This window comes from Equus quagga, chromosome 4, assembly GCF_021613505.1.
Source record: "Equus quagga isolate Etosha38 chromosome 4, UCLA_HA_Equagga_1.0, whole genome shotgun sequence".
In the NCBI taxonomy this organism is placed as follows: Eukaryota; Metazoa; Chordata; class Mammalia; order Perissodactyla; family Equidae; genus Equus; species Equus quagga.
In genome coordinates this window covers 81,197,454-81,212,100 of record NC_060270.1, presented here as the reverse complement: position 1 = coordinate 81,212,100, position 14,647 = coordinate 81,197,454, and the positions used below count along the sequence as shown (strand labels likewise).

General features: G+C 38.8%; 1 protein-coding gene across 1 annotated transcript in view; it reads right to left on the bottom strand.

Moving 5' to 3' along the window:
- Positions 1 to 14,647, bottom strand: part of THSD7B (thrombospondin type 1 domain containing 7B) — a 675,055-nt gene that overhangs the window by 474,546 nt on the left and 185,862 nt on the right. The window contains exon 4 of the mRNA XM_046659574.1: positions 3,577 to 3,746. Within this exon, the coding sequence (XP_046515530.1) occupies positions 3,577 to 3,746 (170 nt within the window). The remainder of the gene's footprint in view (positions 1 to 3,576; positions 3,747 to 14,647) is intronic.

Below are 14,647 nucleotides of genomic sequence, written 5' to 3'. Positions count from 1 at the left end.
AATCTTACTAGAGTGGAGGGGTCAACTAATGCATTTACTAATTCAAAACTAAACTGTGTCCCATTCTTAAAGTAGCTATGTCCATTTGATGCCAAATAATAAATCTGAGATATGAAAAAAAAAATCCAGGTAGTATTCTGCTTAACTTCAACCATACCAATTTTTTATTTGGTTTTTGTTTTTCTTCACTATATAAATATATTCCATCTCTGTGCCACTTCACTCCACATTTGTTGATATCCCAGTCTCCAACCACATTGTCATGAACGGAATAAATTTGTCCCAGTGTTTACTAGATTTTAGAGGTGCAGCCCCTACTTCAATGTTTTCCCTTCTGAGAAATGCTCTTTGAATGCAGACTGAATGGGTTTAGTTTCATTTGAGAAAAGGGCAAGAAGAAAATGGTCTCACCAAATCCAAGATTTAGATTTACAGGTAAGCAGCCCTTTTGCTGGTGCTTCTGAATTATAAAAGAGAAGCACAATTCTCCCTACAACAATAACTTGGAAACAAAGTCATAAATACTCCTCTACATTTTCATTCCCAATTCTTTTGGCTTGGCTACTATTACTAGTAATACTTCTCATATTTGATTGTTACAGCTTTATTTTGGTTGCACTTAAAACACCACATGCACAATGAACAACAGAACCAGGTAAATATGCCATAGATGTTATTATACTATTCCTACAAATACCATGAATTGAGGTTAAACGGGGAATGGGATATCACCAAGAATAAGTTATCAACAGAACTGCACTGAAGTCAGAATTCGGCCTCACCATCCAACCTAGGCAAGTGACTTGAAGGCCCCCTTGGGAGAAAGTTCGCAATTTTTTAAAAATTCTGGCATATAGAAATTCTATTGCATTTTATTGCATAAGAAATCCATGAAAATGGAGGTTGTTTTTTTCCCCAAGATTGTGGGTTCTTCTAAGATTAGATTCTCGGAATACAGAGCAGCCAATTTATAGTGGATGGTGGGATTTTGTAGGGAAGAAAAGTCAAGCAATTCCACTCCAGAGAGTGAACACAGTATGCTGGAGTGGAAGGAAAATTAACCTTGTGGGAGAGTCAACTGTGACCGAGAAGAGTTTCCCAAATCAAGGCTATTAAAATTCCTTCTCCCTCCAAAATCTAACATAATCAAAAAAAAAAAAATGATGTTCACAAAAACTGAAATGTAAAAAATGTCACCAATTTTGGCCTTTATTCGGACATTAGCTAAAAAGGTTAGAAATACTTAAATTCTGCCTCTTTAAACACATTCATCGGTCCCTTACAATAGTAATTCAATTGTTCTTTTGTCTTTAAGTTGAGCCACGAAGAAATTCCCACATTGCCAGATTTGTCAAATTACGTCCATAAATGATAAGAGTAGGAGATGAAAGCATTTATAAAAAGGTAAAGTGATGGCTAAAGAAACTTTCTGGCTCACTTTCACACAAGAGCAAAATAAAACTTTTGTTAACGATTACAAAGTTAGGTTGTAAGCCGTACCAGAGCTTTAAAGCAATTGTGGCTGAGGCGTATTTTGCAGCAACAGTTTGACTCACTGTATTCAACTTTGTACAAGAGTACATTGTCAGGTCATTCATCAATGTGTTTTCATCTCATTCCCACGTCTAAGACCCTCCCTGAGAACTGACTTTTACCAGGCTTAGGGCTTTCTAAGCACTTTCTGTTTCCGTGTAAACCCACATATTAATTTGGAAGTTACCTTGACTGAGTATTTTTTCCTCCTCTATAGATGCGTGCAAGCAGATTGTAGCAGGGTTTAACAGGCTGCTAAACCTGCATTTAACACCTTTCCTCTATTTAACCCCCCACCCACATGTAGCATATGATTCCCACCTCTAGAATGCCCTCCTTCCACTTTCTTCCTAATTACAATCTTCCTGGTCAGTATGTTTCCATTAAGAAAGCTGTAAAGAATAAGATAGAAGAAACTTTAGAAATAAGTGATCCATAAGAAAAGCTATCTTTACTAAAGGAAACTTAGGAAGATGAAAATGTCTAATAGAAGATTCAAAGTTGAAGTTACAAATAGATAGATCATAATATATCAATTCTACAGAATTCTTATACATGTGTTGTCTCCTGAAGACCCTAGTACTGTAGACAACAGCAAAGGGGAAGAAGAAGAAGGTGGAACAGAAAGATCACCAAGGTCTGAAAGAATAATCTGGAGCTTTTTATCTAGATGCTATTCTTCCAAAGTCAGATGAGTAAGCATACTCATGTTCTATCCTGGAACAGAAAGTATGTAAATTGTCACTTCCCAAAAGCGACATTAGAGAAGGAAGAAAATTTAACTATTATTTTTTTAAATAACCCTAACCCTAGAAATGTGGCACTGTAACTTCAATTATTGAAGCACATGCTAAGAAGTCTATAAAGATTATCCCTCTATGAGTCATAAGGTGAATCATCCAAGGCTATGGTCATAAACGCCTCTGGAAAGATGAGAGACCATGTCACAAAGAAAGGCTCCTTGTATGAAAAGCTTTACAGGATAGAGTGGATGCATTTCCATAGTACGAGAGCTTGCATCTTGCCTTCCTAACCAAATTCTATAGTAGAGAATTTATGTGCACACTCAAGGAAACAGCCCCACCTTCACCACATCTGCAGAGAGCACTGCTATGTTCTCCAATGTGGTTGGAACACGCCGTACATTCTGCTAAAGTGGAAGCATTATTCCCCACTCCTGGCTTTTCAATCAATTGGTTTAAATAAATCCGGGCCAGCTTTTCAGTCCCTATATGTTATTATTGACCCAAATCTGAAACAAATGGACTAGTGCTGAGGTTGTACCTGCCTAATAGATAGCCTGCCATGGAGGAAGTTGTTATTCCTCAACCTCTTCCTCTTTCTTCTTCTTTTCATATTATTTAAAATGTAGCAATAAAATAGTGGATCCTTGACATTTAAAAGTGATATGTCTGTATAAATTCCCACATTCACAAATTCTCACAAAATACTCTTGGATAAAACGGAGAATTCTATTAATTCATTACCAATTGACTCACTCCAGCACATCAGCCTCTTAGCTTGTGGCATTCGTTTGTGCTACAGATCTTAGGTATACATTCTCATTTAATTTTCTCAATGATCCTTTGAGGCTGCTGTTAGTATTATTACTATGATTATTTTTTTTTTTGATTTATTTTTTTTTTCCTTTTTCTCCCCAAAGCCCCCCGGTACATAGTTGTGTATTCTTCGTTGTGGGTTCTTCTAGTTGTGGCATGTGGGACGCTGCCTCAGCGTGGTCTGATGAGCAGTGCCATGTCCGCGCCCAGGATTCGAACTAACGAAACACTGGGCCGCCTGCAGCGGAGTGCGCGAACTTAACCACTCGGCCACGGGGCCAGCCCCTATTACTATGATTATTAACTACTCCAAATTACTGCAAGTAGCAGGACTTAGGGATTGTTTGCAAATAATCAATAAAATAAATATTAAATTTGTGAATGCTGAGGGTCCTTTCTAGCAAGAAGAACACGAAGAGATGGTGTTGGAGTTGATTTCCCTTCCAATCAGCAGCACCACCTATCCCAGGAATGGGCTGCCTACCTTCCTTGGCCCTCTGTGTGGTGGATGCTAGCGTGCTCTGGGCACAGTACACCTCCCGGGTCTGGATCCCACCGCCGCAAACGGGTCCCGTGGCATGCCAGTGGGGATCCTGTTGCTCCAGGAGGAGAGAGACTTGGCATTCTTTCCATTCAGAGGTCCTCCAGGAATACCTGTTTGTTTCAATTTATTTAAAAGAAGAAGAAACAAGAAAAATGTAAAATTCTAAAGAAAACAAGTCATGATAGCAAACGTAAGTAATAATCTCTCTTTCTAGGGGTAAATGTTTGCCTATGGATAAAGAAGTCTACTGGTTTTGAACACTAAATTGCTTTTACTTCCTAGAGAAAAATCACATCAGCTTATCATGGTAATAGCAAAGGATGAGAGGAGTGAAGGAAGGACATATGGATAAACAGTGGAAGTGTCTCAGCCTTGAAGCTGTAAGAGAGTAAAGAATTAAAGTAAGGAGTTGGAAACTAAATGAGCCTAATTCACAGCAGGTGAACTTGTCATGGGGCTTCATTTCACAAACCTGTAGATGACTTTGTGTGAAAGATGGCCTTTCTTTTGAAATTAGTAGGATAGCGTATGAATGTGTGAATATATTATTTTAAATGGAGATAACCTACTTTTCAATTTTCTTGGTATAGGAAAGTATTTCTACCTGTTTGACCCCATTGGGATAAGGGTATAGACATTAAAAATGAGTTAATGTGCCACTATATGTAATTGATAAGTACTTTTTTTACATATGCAGACATGGTGTTATTTAAACTGACTTAGGGATATGCCCTCCTAGTTTATAACTAGTTAAGATACTATCTTAATAGACATACATGCCTATTTCTCCCTAAAGGGGAGAAAACACAATGGAGTTTGCACACAATTTGTAGAAAACAAAACAACCATAACAACACTACAGTAAAACCTGGAGAATTATTTAAGACAGAATTTCCTTTTGTGGGTTATTACAACATTCCTTAAGTCCATAGCATTAATATAACCCTATAGCATTCGCATAAATACCTACAGACCCATTTACTTCTGGAACAATAAACAAAATCTAAGGCCATGCTCGTATTTGCTGTCCCATTTCAGATTTAAGGCAAAATTTATCAGCTTTGTGATTGTTTAAAAGAAAAAAAACTAAAAATAAGCATGTGTTACCTGGCCTTATAGAAACTAGAGTAAAACTGAAATCAGCTAACAGATGTCAAAATCAGGAAGCAAATCTCAAAGAGACCTGATGGTGATCAAACCCTCTCATAATGAATGTCATCATTCTACAAAGCTTGAAAGCTGAGAATCATTCCTCTCAAGCCCATTGTAGAAAAAGGATTTGGACAATGCTTTTGGGTTTGTTGTAACACAATTGTTCTCCCTCTGCCTTGCTATTTCATTTTCACGTGTTTTTCCAAGTGAAAATTAGTCAGTGGGCTGGGTAAGAGTTTGGAGTGCGAGTTCAGGTCCTGCCTATGCCAGGGGAAAGAGAAAATAATAGGTTTCTAATTCCTGGGCATGAGAGACCAAGAGAAGTTCAGTTCTTTCCAGAAGTGAAGCTCTGATGCCCTTTCTCCTCACTCAAAGTTCTCACCCTGTTCTCTAGGGTCACTCAAGCAGGAGGCTTGTCCCTCATGTCTCTGAGTCTCAGGGCACAGGTAGCTCTGTATTCCAGGCCAAAATACAACAAGATAGGGGTGTGTTGGGGAGTATGGTTACCAAGTTCTCATTTCAAACCCTCTTTCTCCAAAGTTTCCCTAAAAGAAGAGCTCTCTGGCTATTAAGGAGGGGGCGATAGAGCAACTGACTCCAAGCCTCCTCTGATGGAGTTAGCCAATAAGACAGGCAAAAAAGGGATTGCATGGTGTAGATGCTAAACATGCATCAGAGCCAAAATGACCTGGGCCTTGCCACTTACTAATCATATGACTTTGGCGTAGCTCTGTTTTCCCATCTGTGAAATAGGGATCCTAATGCCAAACGTTGAATCTGGCGTATAAGAAATGTTCACCAAATGTTCATTCCTTTTCTCCCTATGTCCTTCTCCATGTGCCTTTTGCCCCTTACTGCCACAGAAAACACACACACACACACACACACACACTTGACTGCACTTATGAGGATTTCATCAAGTCCTAATATTAGAGATCCAGGAATGCCATGGTGCAACTTCTGGCACCCAAAGTTCAGCAAATAGCATAAAAGAAACATAGAGTTTAGAAATGTAGCAAGTATAGTAATCCATTTGCTTGTTTGAAAGGAATGGGCCATGCTGTAAAAATTGCTTTTTCAATAAATTTATCATGACCCTATAAAAATTAGGAATGGAGGAATTTTGAAGTCATTATGGAGAAAAACGTAAAGTTTAATGACTCTGGTGTTATATAAAGTAACAAAAACCCTTTTGGTAGCTCATTGACCAAAAACACCCAAATTCCATTCACTGGCAAACAAGAAATTCTCCAAAGAAATCTAAGACATTTATCACCATCGCTATTGTTTATCACCTCAGAGAAAATACTAAGCCAGTAAGCGGCAGAGGAGAAAGCATGCCAGTAAAGGGCTGCTATACTCCTTTTAAAAATGCCGGTCTTTTCATCGTCTTTCCTCAACCATTTTCTTTATTTTTTTCAAAAGTGCTATCTCTGTTTAGTCACAAATCACCCGGCAGCCATGAAAACTGAACATCCTGCATTCCATCAACCTGGGAAAGTGTCTCTAGGATCTGACAGAATAAGAAATCAAAGGAGTCCGCTCAGCTAAACGTTACTCGCTTTCTCCTTTAGAAGTTGTTACAGAGGTAGTCCTCCAGCCTTGGGACAACTTGGCCTCCTGACTGCCTGGGACACACTCTTTCATGGCTAAGTCCCTGTCAAAGACCAGGCCTTTTCCACGCTCTCCCTCCCAACTCCGATGCCTTTCAACATGTCCTCCCTTTGTCCTTCTGCTTAGGAGGGAACCGCAGGGAGTCCAAAGGGCAGAGCCCCATCTCCTATGAGGGATCGGCACTTTGAAATCAATTGTGAAAATGCCTCAAGTAGAGAAGACAGCCACAGAATGAAAGAACTTTGTCAACCTTCATAGTCCCTTACAAATGTGACTGTGTAGGATCCGTTTGCTTTCATCAAAGGGTCCAGCTGAACAGGATAGATGAGGCATTAATTTATTTGGGCTACTAGGGTACCGTGACATATCCCTCAAGTAATAATAATAACAACCAATGTTTTCTGCATGTTGACTCTGTGCCAGGCACTGCACTAACAAATTAAGGTGAATTACTTCATTGAACCCTCCCAACAACTCTGTGAAGAAAATATTATTCCCCCTTTTACAGATGGAAGAATTGGCATAAAGAATAAATAATCTTCCAAGGTCGCATAATTAAGTACTAAGCGGAAGAGCAGGATTCAAAGTCAAGTGTATCTGATTCTAAAGTACATCTTCTTAACGAAATGACCCTCCAGTAAATGAATGGCAAACTCATGAAACTTTAGTCAGGGGATAGAGAAAACTAGTTCGGTAGGTAACAAGTGAACTGCTCAGCCATTATGAGGACAAGTATATATTGGTCTTGGTCTGAGGAAGTGCATTCTAGACTGAAGCAAAAAATATTCTATGTTGATGACAATGATATTGTCAGCGACAACTGATCAATAATATTTCACACTGCCAAAATAATTTTTCAGCCAGACTCAAACACAAATATAGCTTGAGAATATCTTATAGCCAATCATTTTATAATTAGAAGATCGTGGTCACTTAGTGTCAAATTTGAGCACTTTCAGGATATAATTGCAAATTAAAAAGAGAGATAAAATATAAGCCAAATAAAGGAATCTCTAATTGTAAAAATTCAAATTCCCAATAACTGGTGCAGAAGACAACTTTTTGAAGAGGAATGCCTTTGCAAGCCCCTGAAATCGAATTCCCCACATTGCTCCCTGGTCATTGTGAATGTTAGGTAAACCTTCTTCATCCATTCCTGTGAAAACAACTCCAACGTGCCTACCATTAGTGAGAGTGCACACTGTCAGCTACCATGGAACCCTAGACCTCTGAGAAGGGGAATGCTGATAACTCAAATACTGAACACACAGAAGAAACAACTCATACAAGGACAGTTTAGGTAACATAAAGATATGTGTGAGAGACTGAAGGCAGGAAGGAGCTAAAAAGCAGGACTCTGTAGAGAAAGAAATAGGCCTGCCCCAACAGTAAGCGAATCACTTACTCAACTCTGCGTTCATTCATCCTTTCTTCCAGGAAGTAATTCTTGAACTCCAGCTATGTTCCAGGCACACTTTCAGACAATAGAAATGCACAGTAGTGAGCAAGAAAAAGTCCCTGACCTTGGAAAGATTACCTTCTATTGGAGTAAACACACAGAAATGCATCAACTCATAGCATGACATCAGATAGTAAAGAAGAGAAAGAAGGACGAGGAGAGCCATTTCAGTCCCATAACCAGGGAAGTCCTCAGAACCCTGAATAATACAAGGGATTGAGCACAAGAAGAGGTGGGCAAGGAGCATTCTAGGCAGAGAGAAGAGTATGTCCAAAGATCCCAGGGAGGGAGAAAGCTTGGTGCTTTCTAGGAAAGCACAGAAGCCAGTATGGTTGGGACAGATGGTCAAGGCAGGAAGGAGAGGAAATTAGGGTTGTCAGGGGCCAGGCTATATGGAGCCTTGTATGCCAGAATATGGACTGTGTTATTCCAATTGTGCTAGGAAATCATTGCAAAGTTTTGAGGAGAATAGTGATATGATAAGGCAACTTATATTTTAAAGGACCACCCTGGCTACTGAATGAAGAGCAGACCATGATGGAGGGGGAAGGAGGGAGACAAGTTTGAAGGCCTTTGTCAGTCTAGGAGAGATGACGGTAGCTTCAACTGGGGCAGTCATAGTGAGTGTGGGGAGAAGGGATCAGATTCTGGGTATCCTGTGAAGGTAGAGACAACCTTCTAATGGCTTAGATGTGGATGGAGAGAGAGGGAGAAGCAAAGAATGATTCCAAATTGTTTTGGCCCCAAGTATTAACAGCACAATGTCTTGACACTGAATTCTTAAATGAGACAACCCAGGAAAGGGGAGAAAAACTCAAACATGAGAGCAACCATGTATTATAACTGTAAAATTAAGTTTTTCTTCATTTATCTCCTAGAATCTGCTTTCAGAATTGTTCTCCCATTCCTGAAACTCATCACTCAATTTCTTCATTTGTTCCCCATAATGTAAGTCTACTCTTAGGGAATGGTCAATAAATGTATCTGCATGATACATTAAAAGTTAATATTAAATATATTATCATTCTAAGGAGGTATATGCAGTTTAAAAGAAGAAACCAAGATTAAGTCAAAGAAAATAATCTTCTAATGGTGGAAATACACATTCACATCAAGAGATATAAAAGACAAATTCTGGATTAGGAAATGTTATTCGAGGCCCTGAAATTCAAGCACCCAGCTAGCCAGCTTGTCTCCTGAGAGTCTTGTTGTCTAATCCAAGGAATCCTATAATCAAATTATTCTCCAAATTGAAGTGGGGAGGGCAGAAGAAGTAAGGAATTAATTAATCACTGTGAAGCAGTGAGCAGAGACATCCTAAATTAGCAAAGCCAAAATTAGAAAAGTAGGCACATTTAGCAACTATGTTTAAAAGACCTCCATCCTACTAATGTGACATAAAGTGATTCTAATAGCAATAGGATGGCAGGACCATCAGAGTTTTATAGCAACCTCTGCCCTTTAGAAGGCACGCTTTGTCACTTTCATACGGCTTAGAATTGCTTACAAAGTGTGGATTTCTTTCCTCCTTCTTCTGAAAGCTTAGATTTAAAGCAAAGCACCCTGGAATAGAATCTTAAGTGATTTAATGATGACAGATTGAAAGAATAATTGCATTAGTTAATGGTCATGTTTTGACTAAGCACATATAGATTTGCAAACACTCTTGGAATTGAAACCCTAGTGCAAGGTATTCAAATTAAATGTGTGTATATTAAAAATCAGTGTACTGCAGCATGACTAATTTATGATAATGTCTGTTGTCCTTTTAAAGTTGTAAATGCATTTAGAAAAGAATTAACTTGTCATTTTTTTTGCTGAACAGACGACCAAAATAAAGGGAACCGATCAAGCTTTATACATTTTATGCTCTAGTAATTTTTTATTGAATAGAGTGGGACTATTGATTATGGAAAGCTACTTTAAAGCGCAAAGCTCTTTGCTCTTCAGCAGATGGCTTTGCTAGCCAAACTCCACATATGTATTATTAATAGACTTCTATCACTATGCACAGCACTTAACAGTACGTTAACTTTCTTACACTAACAGGGGAACAAATCTTCCATCCAGGAGGACTTAAAGTGGCACAATGGGGACTCATGAAACAATATGCACCAGTAAAAGATGGACTCAATAAAAAGGCAGCAAGTTTCTTTCTGGTGAAACAATTGAAAGATTCTTTGAAAACTGTTAAACTGTTGCTTCTTTTCTAAAACAGATTGTCCTGAGGATTGTAGGTCATGACTCCTTTACTCCTCAAGTGCCACAGAAAAGCTGCTTAAATAAAATAACAACAAAAAACCTTCCTTAAAGAATCCAGTAATTCATTTAACAACCATTTAATCAGCTCCTATTCTATGCAGGGTGTTAGGTGCTGTGGTGGACGGTCAACAGGTGAAGAGACCGAAGATGTGGTAGGTGATGTGCATGCCATTTTGTTCTGGAAGGCAAACTGTTACAAATTCAGACTGTAATCTCATTCCTCACACTTTTTGAAGTTGCTTTTATAACCAATGACAACAGAAACCTCTTATCTAGGAAACCAGACACACTGTTAGCAGAATTAAGGAGGCGATTGGGGACCATGTCACATCAAGCTCCCTGTGTCCATCCCTTCCCTGGGTAGATGTCCTTATTTAGTCTCCCTGATGATGCCAATTTCAGCTGCTCTTTATAAGAAATGACCTTGAATCCTTCACATAAACATTATATAATAAATATAAGCACAGAATAAGTACCCTGTGCATAATATTGTTCTGGAACTGTCCCTTCATTCATTTATTCATCCACTGTTTACTGAGCGTTTACTATGAGCAGGGCACTTTCATAGGCACTCCCCAGTCTAAGGTAGAGGAAAAATAAATAAATAAACAAAAAATCCATATCCAAATGTATGGGATGATGTGTGGGAACATTACCAACTATTAAACACTCAAAGAACATGGTTATGTTCTGGATGCTCTCATTTTTAAAGAGTATATTACGCAAACTTCTTAAGATGAATAAAGTAAGTGAATACAGACGGAAAGTTTTCAGTTTGCTAAATTCTGTATAATTAGCACAGTGACAGGCTGAAGCAAGTGTTGAACAAACATCTCTTCATGATACATCAACCCCATTCCAGCACTCACTCCACTCCAGCGGGCAAAGGGAGCCAACGACCAAGTCAAGTTTTACCAGCAATTTCTTTTCCTTGGCTCTATTTGGGCTTCAACATTCATCTAAAAAGATCCATCAACTAGTTCCTAGAGTTTTATCAAGAAAAAGAATTTTATCTAGAAAATCTAAATTTGGGTTCAGTTCCTTAAAGAGATGTTAGAGAGAAAAGGGATAGTCACCAGGGGGTTGTTTTACAAGCAAATCATAGGGGGCTGCAGGAGACCCAGATAGCTCTCTCAGTATGACTCTGCACAGGCAGACATTTTGTGAAAAATCTCTAGTTCACCCATAATAAGGATAAATTCATACATACCAGAGACAAGGAGGGATGGATGATGAGAGCCCATCTGTTAAGTGCCAGACCAGAGTATTGAAACAATGTTTTACAAATTGTCTTCTCTGTGCAACAATATCACACAATCTACGTAATACTATCAGCCATGCAGCTTCTGTCTAAGATCTCCTTAAAAGAGTTTTACTCTACATTGGTCACTGTCACCCTTTAACAGTCCTGTCTTACATTTCATTTCAAACTCTAAATGACTGTTTGAGAGGTAGAATAGCCATTTTTGCCTGAAAGCTGTTGCCTCCTTGTGAAGTGGCAGAAGTTGTTGGTAGGTCATCTGAGGTGTTAATTCCAAGAAAGATGTTGACATTTTTCAATATTCTTGTGTGTTATAGTGTCTCCAGCCAGAATGGGCTCTCTACTTAAGCACAGCGGATCTGGAGTCATGGCTCTTCCAGCATCAGGTCATGCCTCAGCTATCTGATACTAAGCATTTAAAATATTATAGCCTCCGTGTCCTCTGTCTTTCCTTACACTATCTAGTAAACGGGGCCACTCTTAGTGTTATGTTGGAGGCGGGCATAAAATTACAAGTAGACTGTGTAATCTTGGAGGAAGGGGTTTCTTAGAGTCAACATATTTCTTGGTCAAAAATAGCAAACTCTTGAAACAAGCTTACAGCAACACAAGGCTAACTAATTCCCTTATAGTTCTAAAATGTCTCACGTTAGCATAACATAGACTGGTTAGCATAGCATAACTCCTTTCAAGTTAACGTAAGCTAGTTCCCCCAAGAAACTTCCAAAGTGTTCCCGTCTCAGGGATCACTTCTAGAATGGGCTCCTCTTGGTTGTAATTCCTTTCATGTAATCATGACTTAGAGATGGGCAGTCATAATGTTTAGAGCTAAAATGCCAATCAGTGGAGTCCAGTTGGTAAAAAAAGTATCTCCAAAGCTAAGCAACAAAAGCACTTTTTGAGCAATATTAATATGCAGGTAGGAGAGCACTTCTCTAGCTCGCCCCTCTTCTTGGAATCTTCTTCCCCTAATTACCTGTATGGCTAGTTTCCTCACTTCCTTCAAGTCCTCCCCTCCAAATCCTGCTTGTTCAAATGAGCCTTCTCTAATGATCTTGTTTAATTCTCTAACCTGAGCTGATCCCTCATCACAGCATCCCAGAAACCTCTATCTCTACCCTGCACTAATGTTGTATTTTTTCCACAGCTCACTCACAAAGTGCATAGCTTATTTTATTTGCTATATTTATTTGGTATATCTTCACTAAAATTTAAGTCCTATAATGGGGGAAGGAACTCTTGTCTATTTTGTTCTCTGAGGTTTCAAACACTTAACATAGTGCTTGGCACATAGAAAGAGGTCAATGTATATTTACTGAATAAATAAACACATCTCCTATAGTAAATGTGGTAGAAAGGTAAAAGTCAAACTATTCTGAGAGAGTTTAAGGGCCAGCCCCGGAGGCCTAGTGGTTAACTTCAGTGCACTCCGCTTTGATGGCCTAGGTTCAGTTCCCAGGAGCAGACTAACACCACTTCTCTTCAGTGGCCATGCTGTGGCAGCAGCTCACATACAAAAAGAAGAAGGTTGGAAGCAGATGTTAGCTCACGGGAGTTTAAAAAAACACTATGAAGAGTCACAGAAATCTATATTTTTCTGCTGGGGAAAAATACAGTGATGAATTGCTTGATGCATATGAATTGCTCAGGAATTCCAAGAAAGGAAAAATGAGCATTTTTGTTTCCTGATAAAATTTTGTTTACATTTCCCTTGTTCCCAGTGAATTTTAATCACCAATGTCAAACTAGAAACAAAAGTTAGGCCTTTCTGCTTTCCTGTGGTACAGGCCACAGTTCAGATTTCAGACAAATAAGAATGTCAGCCAATGTTAATTTTGTTGTTATTACTTCTGTATTCTCTTTCCACAACCGAATGGAATCATTAATTAACACAACAGTCTCCCTGGAAAACACTGGTTGTCATTCAGTGAATTTTCTAAGACTCCTATTTCCTACAAATTCGCTATTTGGGAAGAATTTTCTTTTTTAAATCTGACACAGTAACGTTTCCAAATAGCAGAACTAGAGGGTCAGGTTCACCTCCAGTGAATTCTATCAGACCCTACCTTCAGATGCTAAGGTTGAACCAACTGAAAATCAATCCAGAAATCCATCTTGGGTACATCTTGAATTATTACCATTCTACACTATTTTCTTGGGAAAAAAGTGATACACATGAATACATATAAGTGTGTATATGTACTCTTCTCTGGGTGTGCATCTTCACAATGACTATCATGGGAGTCAGTGTGATGTAATGGAAAGAACACTGACTTTGAAGCCAAACAGACTTCAATTTGGATCTGAACAACGCCAGTTTACACCCCTTGTACTCTCAAAGTGTCCGATTTGGATGATAAACTCCTATGTTATTCTAAATAATCTTTATAAAATCTCTGATATGGTTATTGGCAACAGTAGTTGCTCAATAAAAGGTTGTTGTTACTTAATAAATGTAGATGCAACTCAGCTTCCTCAGCATCATCAGGAGGCACCACTCTGACTTCCAAGAGAATTATAATAGTTACTAACAAAGAAATGAGAAGAAAAGAAAATGGAGGGATATCTATAAGTCAACAAACTGTTGAAAATATCAGGAAGAGGTCACTAGCCACTTCATGAAAGGAATGCAGGAAAAAAGCACCAATATCAAGGTCATCATTAAACCCAGATTCTATTCCTGGCAGCATAACTTTGAGAACCCTTCTGAATTATGCCTCCATAGGGAAAAAAAATTCCAAATTAGCAAGAAGAAATAACATTTTTACCACCATTAAATTACTACAGTATGCCTTCCAAGGAAAGGAGAGATTCTCTTTCTGGAAGAAATGAAGACACCTGCAAATATCAACAGTAAGGTCACCATTCTTGTAGTACCTCCTATGAGCTGAGCACTGGGACTGATATTTTACCTGCCTGGTCTCTAGGTGTTCAACCTTCAACACAGGCAGTATAGTTAGACAAATTTTACTGAAGAGGGAAATGTCTTAGAGAAGATGTATAGCATGTCAAAGAACACACAGCTCATAAGTGATGGTGATGCAGTTTTAATCCAGGTCCAGCCAAGTTCAAAAGGGATAGAGACCTCAGGTTTCATGCCATTTCCAATCCCACGCTTTGCCCCAAAATTAGTGTTTTGAAAGATTGGACACATACGCAACACAACTAGGGAGGATTCTGTGAGACAACCAGTTAATCTGTAAAGGATCACGAACAACACCTACCTTCTCAGCTTTTGAGGTAAGGAATGATATGAATCTAAG